The sequence below is a fragment of the Galeopterus variegatus genome, unplaced genomic scaffold, assembly GCF_000696425.1.
Source record: "Galeopterus variegatus unplaced genomic scaffold, G_variegatus-3.0.2 Scaffold5165, whole genome shotgun sequence".
Taxonomy (NCBI): Eukaryota; Metazoa; Chordata; class Mammalia; order Dermoptera; family Cynocephalidae; genus Galeopterus; species Galeopterus variegatus.
Window position 1 is genome coordinate 60,975 of NW_007731276.1, and position 16,109 is coordinate 77,083.

The window sequence follows — 16,109 nt, forward strand, 5'->3', positions numbered from 1 at the left end:
TTGCCGGAACAGGAAAAAAAAAAAAAAAAAAAAAAAAAAAAAAACGTGGAAGTGGCTGTGGTCCTGAGAGGTATGTTCATAAAGGTGCCCCCCCATAAGCCTTTCACCCCCACTTGCTCACCACTTCAGCAGGCAGCCTGGGTTACTGCTCTCTACTTATATGCACAGAATAATAGCCTCCCCTCTGCTCACAGGGTAGTTTATTTTCACCTCTGTCCTAGAATTCATTTACCATATTGTAATGTGTATTTTTGTTAGTTTTCACAGTTCTGTCTCCATTGATTATAAGATCCTTGGGGACAGTAAAAATTCCTCTTGTCTGTGTAACTAGAGGTGGCTACTTGGCAGGGCACTAGAGTATTCAATAAACATGAGTTAATTAAAAAGGAAAGCATTAAGTTGTCAGGTAGGTGGAGAGGCTAGAAAAAAATGTTTCATAAAGCATAAGTTAATTAAATTTGAAACACTAACTTATGTAGGGGTTGTTAAAAACATTTTTTGAGTATGTCACAGTCGTAGAGTATTACTGTACCTAGATATTACTTAGAGATCATTTTTTTCAATGCTCTCTTTTTTTTTAAATGATCAAATCATTCCTTATGATGAAAACTAGAAGTTCTAGAAGAAATTCATGGAAGTACCAAAGAAAATATCATTTCAACTACATATTTGTGTGTCAAATAAGAGTTGTTCTTAGAACAACTTCTATTGAAGAAGCTTTTTATTCCCAAATTACAGATCAGGAAACTGAGAACTTAAAAGGATACGTTGCTTGCCATTAATGAGGCTCAACCTGTTCTACTATTGATATGATCATGATAAATACTTGATATTCTAGAGAAGCACAGTTTAAACTTACAGCTTTTTCTTGATGTTTAATTCTTGCCACAAAATGACTGTCCAAAAACCAAATATAAGGTCGATTTTCTCTATTTATGCCGAGTTCTACATTCTCAGATACTTTTTCAGCAAACATTTAATTACTTCCTGCTACCTTCTGCTAAAAGATAGCTCTTGCCAAGACTCTTTTTTTGTTTTTTAGTTTTCCTTAAAATACCTTTTTAAAAATTTGCATTTTCTTTATCTAGGCATAGTTGTTTTCATTATGCACCCTTTGGTTTTCCAGCAGAAGTTAGAAATTCTGTAACCATCATATTAGTTGATCTCATGAGAGATAATGAGGAAACCGCCTCCATAGTTAGGAACGTAGTTATGTTCTAGAGTGGAGCACCTCAGTGACTGCAAAGTCTGATGAACCTGCCTGTTCAGTCCAACGTCGGCCCCAAGAGGACAGAAGTGAAGTCTGACCTCACGAGTGACTTGCAGCAAGTCAGACCCTAGTTACACCATCCTTTGCCGTCATTATGATAGTTATCTAAAAGCCATTAATTTATATCAGAATATCACCTCCTTACTCTTACGTTTAAGGAACAAAAACACTGAAATGGACATTGAAGTCTGAGTTTTTTATTTTGAGGTGTAGATTAATAGTTCTCTTACTGAACGTTTTGGATCTGAAAATGTCACAATAGGGTCCACGTCATTCTTGTCACCTACTTTTAGGCGTTTCGAGGATTTGTCTTTTACCTTTCATTTAAGCAATCCTACTCATTTAGTCTCCTTATGAAACGTGCAGGAGGTGGAGAACCTGTTTGTAATCCTAGCGGCCGTGCTGCACCTTGGAGACGTTCGCTTCACTGCTCTGGCCGGTGCCGACTCCGCGCTGGTTTCTGACCTGCAGCTTCTGGAGCAAGGTCGGTGGAGCTCGACCTTCTGACGTTCACCTCGGGGATGTGCAGTTTTGTGGACCTGCCGGTAGATGGAGACACAGTACCGGAGAGCCAGTGGGAGTAAACCCTTTGCTCTAGAGCAGGATTCAATGAGGGCAAAAAAAACATCCACTTTGTTTCTCCTTATAAATGGTTATAGGAATGAATAACAAGATGTACTTTGGTGTTCCCATTCTGTGCACTATAACAGCATTAATTCTTCAGCACATTCTTGGGTTTGTTTATGCTGTTCTAACTGTTCTCCACCCCCACCCCCGCCACCCCGTGTATTTTGGGGCCATGTTATTAGCTAAACATTGAAACTGAATATAATGACTTCCCTTCAGAGATGTTGCCACAAATCTCTCTTTTCTGAAGTTGCCTCGTTAGTCATTCCCAGATTTTTTCAAAACACCTAAAAACCACAGATTGTCCACGAACAGCTTGTCTTCACCTATGTCAAAGTGATTTAACCAGGAATTTGAAGGAAATAATTCAGTGTCATCTGTGAGGACAGGAGAAAAAAACCTGTTGTGATTTAATGCACAGAGCCACAAGAACGCACTGTTGTTCTGGTTACTCGAAGACATTCCTCTAGTTGAACTGGACAGTCACCGGGCCACTGACTTTTCTTTAATACACACATTTTCTAATATGTCTATATAAAACTTATGACTATAAAATACAAAGTCATCTGTCTCAAAAAATGTATACTAAATTTATGTTTATGATGCTGCTTTAATTCTAGTGGCTGGAATGTTACAAGTATCTACGGATGAATTGGCCTCTGCCTTAACAACTGATATTCAATATTTTAAAGGTAAAATTTTCTGTACTCTAACTTGCATCTTAGTGCAATTTGTGGTCTTATTTCATATATGGAAGTTAAGGACAACTTTGACTGTCCCTGCTCGTGAAACTGTTTCTATGAGTTGAATGGCAAATGAGAAAAGCATTATGAAACGTTTGGTCACTGGGATGCCTCTATATTGTAAACTCTGTGCTCTCAAGAGACCGTTTTATTTAACCGATCACCTTTCTAGCTAATCTGTCATTTTAGAAAACAAAGCCATCAATCCAAAATGATGTGTTCCAGCAGTGTTGGACTCGTTTGTGTGTGTGGAGCCCTCTTGCCCTCGCCAATGAAGAACTAACCTTTTCCCTGTACCTCATTAGTCATAATAATAGCCGTCATTTATTGGGCATATATGAACGGATGGGCATTGTGCCAAGTGCTATAAACGTAATTTGTGAATTCACACACATTGCTGCAAAGTGGGCATAACTATTTCCATTTTAGCAGATGAGAAAACCAAGATTCAAAGAGGTTAAATGGCTTTGTACGTCAGATCGTTAGTGAATGGCATGTTTGGCATTAGAATTGGACGCTGTCTGACTCCAGGTGACATGCCTCATTTCTGTGCTGGATGCGTCTCTGCTCAGTCGGTGAGGAGAGTCGCTGCCCACGTGTTCTCGATCATTCACTATAACTCATGGCCTTCCTCTTGATTGGAATCGTGAGGGCTCACCGTCTAGCTGATCGTTTTTCTCTAAGTCACTACTATTCTTCCTGCTGTCCCTACTGGACCTATTTGCAGGTGTTCAGGTATGTGATTTAGGATTTCTTCCTCATCCAAACTTAATGAATGGCCCCGTTTTCCACCCAATTGCCCCAAAGTCATTCTCAATACCTCTTTCTCTTCCTCCTCCTCCATTGCATAGGTCAGACGTGCCAGTTCGACCCCATAAGTCTCAGTCATTCTTTCTGCCTTCTCTTCATTTCTATCGACACTGCCTTAATTGATCGCTCCTTCCCTGGGTGACGGCAAGAGCCTCCTGGTTAATCTTTTATCTGGCCTTATTTCATTTTGCCTCCTTCCACGCTGCTTCAAAAATAATCTTTCTGAAATGCAAATAGGATTTTCATCGTAGGTAACAATCTTTCAAAGATACTCCAGCTCATTCAGAGGAAAGCACATCCCTTCAAATGGCCTAGGAGGCCCCTTTATTACCTGGGCCACATCGAACTTTAATGGTTCATCCTTCTGCACCAGCACTGTGCTTCCAGCCATACCAAGCACCTTGAAGTTCTCCAAATACATTATTCTTTTCTATGCCTCTTTTTTTTGTTTTTAGAAAAAATCAAACTCAACCCTGGTACCTATAATTTAATACGTGCAGGTCCCTCTACTGACACTGCCCTTCCCCTCCCGCACCTCATGTTGGTGACTCATCAGAACCCCTCAGTCGTCCTGGCTCCAGGGACCTCAATTCTACAATAGCATAAGTGGCCACACCTGCTTCCACTACCACCTTCCATTGGGATGGGTCGTTCCCAACAAAACTCAGCAGCAGTTTTCCTCCCTTAACTGTACCTCCAACAGACTGACAGTCCACGCAACTCATTTCGCACGGCCATCGTCCTGTTACTAACTCCCTGCTCATACCCTGGTTACCACTATGGCCACAGAATGTGAGTTCTAGATCCTGTTCACTCTCCATGCCCCAGCAAGAGTGCTGTGACAGGTTCCGCTCCAAAGCATCCTTACTCTTTCCTTTTTTTTTTTCTTGGTCCCTCCTTTAGTCTATTTTCTTCTGAAAATATTACCACTCAAGATTTCAATCTCTATCTCTTTGAGAATGACATAGAAATTTCTACCATAAAGCCCAATCTTGTTCCCAAACTCAAGTTCCACATTTTGGTTGATTAAACCACATCTTTGAAAATATTTAAAATATGACTAATTTCCAGGTGGCCAGGTTTCCAAATACCTTGGGATGATTCAATATCCAAACCAGTGAGTTGTAATCAGAAAACTTGCTAAGAGGGGCCCTGCGAAGAGCTGGTTCCCTAACTAAGAGGAGGTTACACAGTTTAGTGAGGGGTAAAAGCTGTCGTCAACATATTGTAACAACTAAGATTGCAATGGATATGAAACATTTTACATAACAACCAACAAGACATTCTCATGTATTAGTGTCCTAGTATAATTTTTTAGCATCCTTTGATATATGCAGGTATGTGGAGAATAAATAGGATGTGTGGGAAACCCTTGTTCCTATGCCTTCTCTTCTGTTGTTTTAGGAGATACGATAATACGACGGCATACTATACAGATTGCTGAATTTTACCGGGATCTCTTGGCCAAGTCCCTGTACAGTCGTCTGTTTAGCTTTTTGGTGAATACCATGAACTGCTGCCTCCACAGTCAAGAGGAACACAGAAGGTAGGAGTTGATGGACACTGACTGTTATTCCTGTTACAGACAACTGAAAGGCTCAACTTTTAAAGACGCTTCATATTCCAGCATGACCCATAAGTTAAACTTCATGAACACATCTCATTTTAACAAGTTGATTAAAGTTGAAGGGTTTTATTGATTATTCCTTAGGGATTTAAGCCACCTTCCTCAGCCAACCACCCCTCACATCTTTGAATTAATCAAATCACTTCTTATGCATACATATGCAAATACATCATCTCTGGACTAAAGGTTTATATGGCCTTTTGTGCATCACAAAGTATAAAAATTTTATAAATCTAGGAAGACAGTCTAAGCATATGTAAAGCTCTTGGGTTTGTTGAGTAGCCAAGCCTCCTTAAGAACTGACTTGGTGACATGTTCCAGATCAGGAATCCTTTCTCTTGTTTCTGCACTTATTTCGTGGATTATTTGACAAATGGTCTCTGTGGTAATCATTTGGGCTCATGCCTTTAATCTTCTTTAAACAGTAGCTTTTCAGAGCTATTTGATCATCTAAAAATTATAGATCTCCATGACATCTTGTCAATGAAAAACTTTGTTATTATTCTTGTCACTGATAATGACTTTGGGCAGAGCATTGAAAGCAAAATCACGTACAGAAGTCTTCACATGTATGCTCGTCTTTGAATGAAAGCTTCTGAGAATTTCTTTCTTGTCCATATAGACTTCTTCAAGAAATTCCTGGAAATTGCTGTCTTTAGAGGTTTTTTGTAAAACATTAGAACTAGCACTATTAATGGGAAAGTTCTTAAATAAATATAGACATCTCAGAAGAACTCAAGGACAAAAGGATACTACAGTTCTTATTCAAATGTACATGTATATAAAATCCCACTGAACATTGACCAGAATATTTAATATATATTCCGTGATTTGAGGGTAGCTACAGTACAATCTATATTTCAACAGAAATACCGTAGTGTTTGGTATGGTGAGGACTACTGATTTTCCTATTATTTCTTGTTATCAGTTAATTTGTGATTTTCCTGTAATATGAAGATTATTCACAGAATGATTCAAATATTCTAAATCTACCAAATTAAGCATGTATAAAATTGACAGTTCTGCTGAAGTTGACATTGAAAAAATTAATGTATAAATCCAGCTCCACATAGAAACTTTTAGGAAAATTCCATTTGTCATTTAAGTCTTACAAAGTCTTAGATTTGTATAATTGGAAATACTTATATATGGTTTAGATTCTGAAAAAATTAATGTATAAATCCAGCTCCACATAGAAACTTTTAGGAAAATTCCATTTGACATTTAAGTCTTACAAAGTCTTAGATTTGTATAATTGGAAATACTTATATATGGTTTAGATTTTTGACTTCAACACACATACACGTACAAAAACTACAAATAAACTGTGAAAACACATTATTTCCTTTTCAGTGGTAATATTGCCACTGTGTCAATATGTAAATTTATAATGGTGGTCTTATCTATTAAAATTCTTTACTAAGCAAATGAATGAAGACAGGGATTAGTGGGAAATTAGAAGTGAATTGGTGTATTATACATTTAACTTCTAAGAAACAGTATTCTCATTTGAGTTATAACTCCCATTTTTTTCCTCTCTATTTCTCCTAAACCTGAATTTAAATCCCCAAATAATTAAAAGAAAGGTTATATTTGCAGCATTTCTAACTCATTGAAATTCATGGAAAGCTTAAGGTTTTGCAGATTTTCACACCCGTTTCCTAAGGCACAGAAAGGTCTCAAAAATTTGGATAGCCTTAGCATAGGCTTTTGTTGTTTACCAATGCCCAATTTTTTTAAAAAATTGTAATCAAGTCAGAAAAGATTTTAAATTACATATGTACGTATGTATGTATGTATGTATCTGTGGTTAAAGTTGGCAAGCACATTGATGTTCATGGGATAGACATATTTTCGACACTATTTTTATTTTTTTTGGTAAATTTTGTGTTTGTCTGGCCAAAATCGAGTCTTTAATGTGGGGCACCTGCTGGGCTGTGCCTGCTGTGGTCCTGACTCCTGTGCATCCATCTGTCCCGGACGCTGCAGTGTGTGACCACTGGGACTGAGCAGCTTTCACTCGAGGGCCACACTTCATGGTCAGGGCAAGGCGAAAGTGGGAACACACTAACCCCTGATTTGTTAGGCTTGTCAGGTGAAAAGGAATCATAGTAACAACAACGCCAACAACAGTAATGTAATACCTTATTCTCTTCATGCAAGCAAACCCCAGGACTATGGATAAGCATCTCCACCTAACAAATGTGAGTGTTAATTCACAGTCCATAGACTTGAAACTGCAGGCCCATCTAATGCAAGAAGGTATATGGACTTTGGGACTCCTGTTTTGAGCGATTTTAGCCTTTTTTCCTAGTGTTTTCCAAGCATAGAGCTGAACCTGTCTGGCCACTGGATATATGGAAGACCCTTGTGGTTTGTTCATAACCTGCCCTCAGTTCACATTGCACTGATAATATTTAACAAATAAAATATTATTTTAAATTATATCAAATCAATTGGTTTGGCCTCAACAACTCTGCGAATCACCAGCTGACACCCAATGGCCACTGTAGGTATAAACAACATCCTCGATTAAACCATTTGGAAATCCTTTGTATGGGTTCCTATCACTTCTCGTGTAGAAAATTGGCCAACGCTGATGGGCATCAGAGGCATGGACCTTCTGTCCCATTCTCCTGGCTGGTCTGTTTTTCCCCAGTGAATCCAAAGTTGTGCTGTCTCTTCCCACAGATGCAGACATCCTTCCCAAGAAGCGGCTATCTTCCCTTGGGTGTTTGATTAATTTGACTCAGGGCAAAGTCGTGCTCTTCTAGTTCATTTTTAGGAATCTTTGTGGTGATTGCCAGGGTGTCTTCTACACTGAGCTGGCATACCTAGGAGGTACAGGTGTCACACGGCTCTCCAGAGGAGCACCATCCCTACCTGCCTCTTCATGCAAGCAAACCCCAGGACTATGGATAAGCATCTCCACCTAACAAATGTAAGTGTTAATTCACAGTCCATAGACTTGAAACTGCAGGCCCATCTAATGCAAGAAGGTATATGGACTTTGGGACTCCTGTTTTGAGTGATTTTAGCCTTTTTTCCTAGTGTTTTCCAAGCATAGAGCTGAACCTGTCTGGCCACTGGATATATGGAAGACCCTTGTGGTTTGTTCATAACCTGCCCTCAGTTCACATTGCACTGATAATATTTAACAAATAAAATATTATTTTAAATTATATCAAATCAATTGGTTTGGCCTCAACAACTCTGCGAATCACCAACTGACACCCAATGGCCACTGTAGGTATAAACAACATCCTTGATTAAACCATTTGGAAATCCTTTGTATGGGTTCCTATCACTTCTCGTGTAGAAAATTGGCCAACACTGATGGGCATCAAAGGCACGGACCTTCTTTCCCATTCTCCTGGCTGGTCTGTTTTTCCCCAGTGAATCCAAAGTCGTGCTGTCTCTTCCCACAGATGCAGACATCCTTCCCAAGAAGCGGCTATCTTCCCTTGGGTGTTTGATTAATTTGACTCAGGGCAAAGTCGTGCTCTTCTAGTTCATTTTTAGGAATCTTTGTGGTGATTGCCAGGGTGTCTTCTACACTGAGCTGGCATACCTAGGAGGTACAGGTGTCACACGGCTCTCCAGAGGAGCACCATCCCTACCTGCCCTGCTGTAGCAGTCATAACACAGGGGACTGCAGATGGTCAACTCCTTTGCTACCCTGTCTCTGCATAGGTTTCCTTGCAGGGTTTAAGCACCATACTTTAGAGCTCCCACCTCACTCATATGTGCAATCTTTAAAAAAATGGTTCTCATAGAAGTGGTGCATAGAATAATGGCGACCAGAGGCTGCGGGGGGGGATGAGGGCGGTGGCAGGAGACGTGCTGGACTGACACATACGACATTGTGCTGTCTACCCTAACTGAATCATTGTGCAGTGTGTGCATGTATTAAACAACACATTGCACTGCACAAATATGTACAAGTGAAGGTTAAAATAAAATAACCAGAGGTAGGAAAAGAGGAGGGAGGTTTAGCGAGAAATCGGTAAAGGGCCACAAGAGTGACTTATGTCCTGGGCCAGGGAACTCAGGGCTGTCTTTTCCTGGTCTCTGGGGGAGGACTTCAAGCATGCATCAACCACTTCAGGACTTCCTGGGAACCAGTGGGCAGGTCTGTCTAATTTAGGGTGCAGTGGTCAGAAGCCACTTGCTTGTAGCATCAGCTGTGCTCATTCAAGAAACAGGTAAAGTCCCCACATCTTCCCAAGTGTTCTCTTGGATGGGATTTCTCTGGGTCAAGGGGAGAGAGGAGATTGGGAATGGGATAGTGCCTGGAGAAGTGGAAGACATTTCAATTGCTCAGTTTTTGTAACTATTAAAAAAAGATAAGTACTAAAGTGTAATGAGTAATAACTGAGACTTAAAAAAATGATAAAAACTTTTTTGCAACTCTAAAATTGGACCTGTTTTCTAATGCAACACTTCATTCATGTCTACATGACCTGAAATCCAAGTTTTTGGACAGCACAATTTGGCATGCAAATATAATATAGTAAATAAACTTGAGTTTCAAACATGCATAGTGATAGAGTTTGGATGTGTTGTCCCCCCAAACTCAGGTGGAAATCTGATCCCCAATGTGGCAGTGTTGGGAGCTGTTTGAATCACAGGGGCAGATCCCTCATGAATGGATAAATGCTCTTCCTGGGAGGTGGGGATAGTGACTGAGTTCTTGCTCTGTTAGCTCCAGCGAGAGCTGGTTGTTTTAACAGACCCTGGCACCTCCTCTCTCTTGCTTCCTCTTGCCCTGTGGTCTGCTTGGACCCATCTACCATGAGTAGAAGCAGCCTGAGGCCCGTGCCAGATGCAGCTGTCCCAGAATCGTGAGCCAAATAAACCTCTGTTCTTTATAAATTACCCAGTCCAGGTACTCTATTATAGCAGCACAGAACGGACTAATACACAGAGGAAGATTTTTTTAATTTTGCACTGAGCCTTCTATTTCTTCCCTATTCCCATTTCACATTACATTCTTATAATATTTTATTTGACCTAAACAGAAACATTTTAAAACATTACAATTAATTGTGTTCAGCTTCTGTGAGCTACTCATTTATCCAGGCCAGTTCCTTGGACACCTGGTCACAAGAACTTGTTTGCTTTCCTGGGTTAACTGCAGGTTAAATGCGATGATGCACATAAAGCTGTCATCACAGTATCTGACATAGTGGGAATGGTGCTGTAAGAGTCACAGTGGTGACTGCGGCTGGTAAGAAGTCTTCTTGGTTCATATCAGTTTATTTATGGGGAAGGGGAGGGCTATGAAAAAAATTGAGGTCTCTCACACGTTGTAAATCTAAGACACAGTCTAATCTCTTCCTTTTAAATTTCAGTAATCTTGTTTGTTTTACGGAGTAGCAAGTAGAGGAAACGTTTTTTTCTTTAGACATAGAAATGTCACTATTCCTGTGTCACTGCTGGGGTATGAATGAGGTGTTTGTTTTGTTTTTTAAGATGCTTTGCTCAGGTTTGCTTTGTGCTAAGCAGCGATAATGGGTCTGTATTGATCAGTTTCCACACCGCTTCCCTTTCTCCTCTGACACAGGTTGACATGTGCAGCATACCTGACTAGGGTCCAGAGCACAGTGTGTGGTCTTTGTTGCAAGAATGAGGCCCACGTGAGTTAGAAACACTGCTATTCCCTGATCTATAGGGGTTCCATGAGGAAAAAGTAGCATGGAAAGACACTAGTTCCTGAGAGTGGACGATGACGCTGCATTGAGAAGTAGCGCACGGAGGCTCTGTAGAAAGGGGACCCTGTGGAGGGTCTGGGGACAGGGGGCACAGTGAGGTAAAGTGCAAGTGGAAGATCAAGGCTCCAACTATCAAAGTGACCATGTCTTTCCAGGAAGCGTGGGGTCACCATCCCCATTACTGTCCAAGTCTTCATCCTTTGCTCCACAGAATGAAATTGATTATGGAGACGGAAAGGAGGCTACTGGAGAAAAAATAACACTTGTGAAATTTCTTAAACTATTAAATCTCCTCTCTGCTACCCAGTATAACTGTAGTATGGGTTTAAATAAGAGAAGGAAGAATTAAATAGATATTACACTGGTGATAAAAAGGGAATGCTTCAAAGAGAGGCTGAAGTTATATTTTCCCTCAAAGTTATTTGTTTAATTCAGATATCAATTCAATGATTTAATTCCTGAAATCATCAGTAGGATATTTTTTACATCGTACCCCATTTCTGAATTCACCTATTTCAATTATAAGGAAAAAATGATTTTTAAGTCAGTATGGAATTTCCTAGCGGTCCAGAAAGATTTGCATCAGCACATTTACCACACGGCTCATGTGTTCCCCAACAGTCTGATTGAGATCATTTGTAAAAGCTGACAAATTACAAATTTGTCAGTGTCACAGTTACAGTGTTAACAGGGGGATGCTGCTTCCCAGTATCACAAAACTATTGACTCACTCTCTGAAATGAGAAAAAAAAGCATCCAATAGAATGCACATTGAATACCTGTCAATGTAACAGGTGAGCACATGCACCCCTGGCATCTGACGACACTTACGAGAATGTTTGGGTCTAAATGAATATGGAAAATCTGCACTAATGAGACTGTAACAAACAATTTAATATTCTTTGGAAAATATTGTACGAATACTTCTTCATTAGGTGAGACTTGCTACTCTTTCTTAACTAGAAGAAACAAATATTTCATGTAGAGAAAAAAAATAATTATAGCCTTGAAGAATTCCGCAGGCTGGTTCAAAAAAGAAACCCCCTCAGAATTTGGATAATCTGTGTTTGGTCTGAAGACTGTCTTATTGAATGACACTAGAGGGCTGATCTTTGGCTTTGTTCTACTAAGAATTAGTTTGTCTACCACTAGTTTCAAATATTTAGGGGTGTGTAAGCACGTGTTTGTTGGTTTTGCAAGATTTTAAATATAAGAGAATTGTTTTGCTGTTTATATTAAGTGATAGATTTTCTGTGATTTCCATTTGCCTCTGATTGATGCAGTCGGGTAGCACTTAATATACTTATGTGATGTTGTAATGTATTTCAGTTTTTTTAAGGTCGAAGTCCAGCTTGGGAATCCAGTGAATGGCATAAACACAAACACACGCACACGCACACGCACGCACGCACACGCGCACACGCACACACACTCACACAGAGTTTTCCATGTAATTTACAGTGATTAGATGATCCCCACCCAACCCCCACTTCAACCCCAGAAAAAAATCCACATTACTGGGCTGTAATAATTTCTTAATTGGTTGATTAAAGAAATTAACAAATTCTGAATTAATAACCTCAATGTCATTCATAGTCTCCTGGTAGTTCTTGAAGACTTTTAAGTCTAAATATTTTTTTGTAATAATTTTGTTGTTGACATTTTTTAATTAAGGAATTCCCTTTTGAAATTTTAAATAAAATTTATGATTTTAAAAAAGTATACTCAGATGCCTTCTAATAGATAAATAACATAATTTATAAAACACTAAAATGACAGTAATCATGTTAGTCTATTTTGTAAGATTGCTTTTAGTAGGTTAGATTTTTTTAGCTATTTGCTAAGGATCTAGTTCATTAGGGTCAGAAAGCAGGAAGGTAGTTTATAAAATGCTCCAGGGGGGCCTGAAGATGGTGCTAATGAGGGAACATCTTTCTGCTGCACTGCAGGCAAGCCATTGAAAATATCTTTCGGATTACAGTTTATACACACTGTTTGCACAGATCACCTATAAAGACCTTACCAAGCATCTTAACACAGTTTTCAAATTTTATCTCATAGGATTTTTAATTTTTTTTTCCGCTTTCTATGCAGGGAGATTTGCCATTACTTCTGTAATAAACATCACCCATCTTTACTGTGAAGTCTTTGTTATGCTAAGTACAATAGCAATTAGAGGTGTATCAATATGCTTTAGACTTCGGGGTATTGTTTTTTATCAAAGTTTAGTCAATATCCAACAACGTGCTATATGTCTGAGACCTAGGAGTTCATAGGCCCGCAGCACGGTTGTGGCCTTCAGGGGCTCACCTTCTCCTCGTGTCTTACAGGATACACAGGCCTAAAATTCAAATCAGGTGTGTGTACGTATGTGCGTGCCTGTATGTGTGTGTGTGTACGTGTGTGTGATTGTTTTATTCTCAACTTATTTTACCAAGATACAATCGATGACTTTGAAAAAGAATTGGAATGTAGCCATAATAGCACTAAATTATTCTTACAAAAATATAGTTATCTTGTGAGAAATTGAGGTCAATTTGGGCAGATTGATCCCTTCCAAGAGCAGCAGCTGTTGGGAGCAGCCCTGGTATGGGAGAACTGTCCATTACTGGGACTTGAGAATCACAACAGGACGTCAACGCTTCATTCCTTCTGCCATGCTTCCTTACAGACGGGGCTGCTGCGCTTTAGATGAGGACTTGTCCCCATTTCCTCCAACAGGAAGGGCTGGGGAATAGTGCTCCTGCCTTCCTGAGCCAGGTTGTTGGGAAATATTTTAGGAAAAGAAGCAGCATTTTTCAGTAGGTGCCCTCTTTCCCTATACAGAATGGGACTTGTGGAAGCACTGCCTGGCTCCAGATTTACGCACTTTCTGCTCCGTGGACTGTCCACATCACTGACTAGATGACCTATAGTGGTTCTCAACGACGTGGGGTGGGGTGGGACTCAGCGGCCTTTGGAAAGCACAGGAATATTTAGCCAAACCACGCACATCTCCCCTTAACACTCCAGGAATCACAGATAGAGAGTGTTCAGTGCCCCTCAGTTTTCCAAGTTTGAATATCTAAATGGTAGACTAGGTGATAGAAAAGCAGAGTGAATGAAAAGTTCTAGAAATTACATGTCGTTCCACTATTTTGATAATAAAATTGGACATTAATTACCCCAAGAAAACATCTGACCATATGACACATTCAACACCACTTGAGGATCTTAAGTAAAATCTCATTCTCTCTTTTTATCTGATCTATGTTTTATAAATTGCTGTTAAAAGTTCAGAAAAGAACAGGGTACATTACCTGTCCTCATTTAATCGACACTAAAACTAAGAACAAAGTGAGCCTTGCTTCTGAAGCAGGCATGGAACATGGATAAACGAGTCTAAGAGCAGCACTAACATTGTGTGTATTAGTTTCAACTTTCTCTCTTACAGGACTTTGTTAAAATAATTGTGAAGATTTAAACTAGCCGATGGGAATTAAAATCGGAAAGATAGATACAAGAAAGACAAGAAACTTAAAACCTAGACAATCAGTTCATAAGTAATTAAGTGCTGGTAAAAAAAAAAAAGACATCATATACATTACCTTATTAATTATAATGAAAGTAATTAATTCTGAATAAATGAATTGATATTATTAATTTTGAAATGTTTCATAAAATAATAAAACACCTGTTGTGCATTTCTGATAAAATAAAAATAGACATCCTTTTTTTTTCTTTTTTTTTTTGCTTAATTTATAATATCCTTTATTATATGTCTTTTTTTTATTTTGGAAAAGCTTTCAGAATCAAAAAGAGTACAAAGGTATATAGGCAAGCTACCCATTTACCTAGTACCTTGAATTAACACTATTAACATTTTGCAACTTTTGCTTTAGATTTTTATTGACAAAATAAAGAGACAATTTCAACTTAAAGCTGATGTCCTTTTGTTTTTCTACATAGATTTATTCCTCTTCTTCCCTTCCTAGGGACAACAGTATAATAATCAATTCTGTGTAAATCTTCCACAATTTGTTTTATTTCTCTAGCTATTGGTTTTCATAAGAAATATATAACATCGTGCGTTATTAGGAATTACAGAAATGCTATCCCACATTTTATTCTCCATTTCTCTCTCTTTTAACTCCACATGGTTTTTGAGATTTAACTACATCGATACATCAGGAGGTAGTTCATTTTAACTGCTGCATTAATTCCCGTGGATGAAGAAACCACAATATTTGCATCTGTTTCCTTGTTGATGGACACTTAAGTCTCTTCATTTTTATTATCAGTTACAAACACTGTTGTATCTTTGTACATGTCTCCTGAGATATATGTTTGGAATTTTCCCTGAGGTCTGTATTTAGTGGCAGAATTGCAGAGAGAATTAATTTGCATTTTCCTAATTATAATTGAACTTGAACATCTTCTGGAAAGGTGGGTTGTGTACCACACCATATCCACGAGCCCATGTGCATACAGTGAGACCTACACAACCATATGCAGCGGTCTGACTTTAGGGACTTAACATTAGACATTATTTTCCTACTCCAAGGTCATTGTGCACTTTTTCTAAAACTTTTAGATTTTCAACACATCAGGAGTATTGATGTGTAAGTGAGGAATTGATATGATTTTATATTTTTAGTTGGGTATTCAATGATCCCTACCCTGTTTATTAGCAATGATTCTTCATCCCCTTCCTGATATTTAATCTATTTGATTAAAACTGCATTAATAATCTATTGTTTTCATTACTGAGTTCACATAAGTTGTTCTTATTTTTCTTCTTTGGTTTGCTTATCCCTGGATCTTGATTTTTGCATATGAATTTTATAATCACTCTGGCTCTACCCATAAAAACATTCTTTTGGGATATTGACTAAAGATACATTTATAGATTAATGTGGGGAAAATTGTCTCTTTTAGGCTGTTGATTCTTTTCTTCCACAAATTTGATCAATAGTTTAACATTTATTTTAGATTCTTTTATTCCTTAAATAATGTTTGTATTTTTTTCATCAATTTCTTGCACACTTTTTTTCTAGGTACCCTCTACTTTGTGTTGCTATGATGAGAGGTATTTTTCTATTACATTTTAATTTGTTTATTGGAATACTGAATCTTGCATTTTCTGTGTCCATCTTATTTATAGGAACCCTGCTGATTTTTCTTATTAGTTATAATAATTTTCCTGTGGAATGTCTTTTTATTTTACAATGTAAATGATCACATTTTTCCCCTTTTCTCTTATGACTCTTATTTCTTCTCCTTTTATTTCATTGGCTAGCATTTCCAGTACAATGTTGAAAATTTGTGATAGTAGTGCA

The 16,109-nt window shown here is 38.5% G+C and overlaps 1 protein-coding gene across 1 annotated transcript in view; it reads left to right on the forward strand.

Moving 5' to 3' along the window:
• Window positions 1-16,109, forward strand: part of MYO16 (myosin XVI) — a gene marked incomplete at both ends in the record, with an annotated part of 268,499 nt that overhangs the window by 53,076 nt on the left and 199,314 nt on the right. The window contains 3 exons of the mRNA XM_008589028.1: window positions 1,637-1,754; window positions 2,518-2,589; window positions 4,855-4,996. Of these exons, the coding sequence (XP_008587250.1) occupies window positions 1,637-1,754; window positions 2,518-2,589; window positions 4,855-4,996 (332 nt within the window). The remainder of the gene's footprint in view (window positions 1-1,636; window positions 1,755-2,517; window positions 2,590-4,854; window positions 4,997-16,109) is intronic.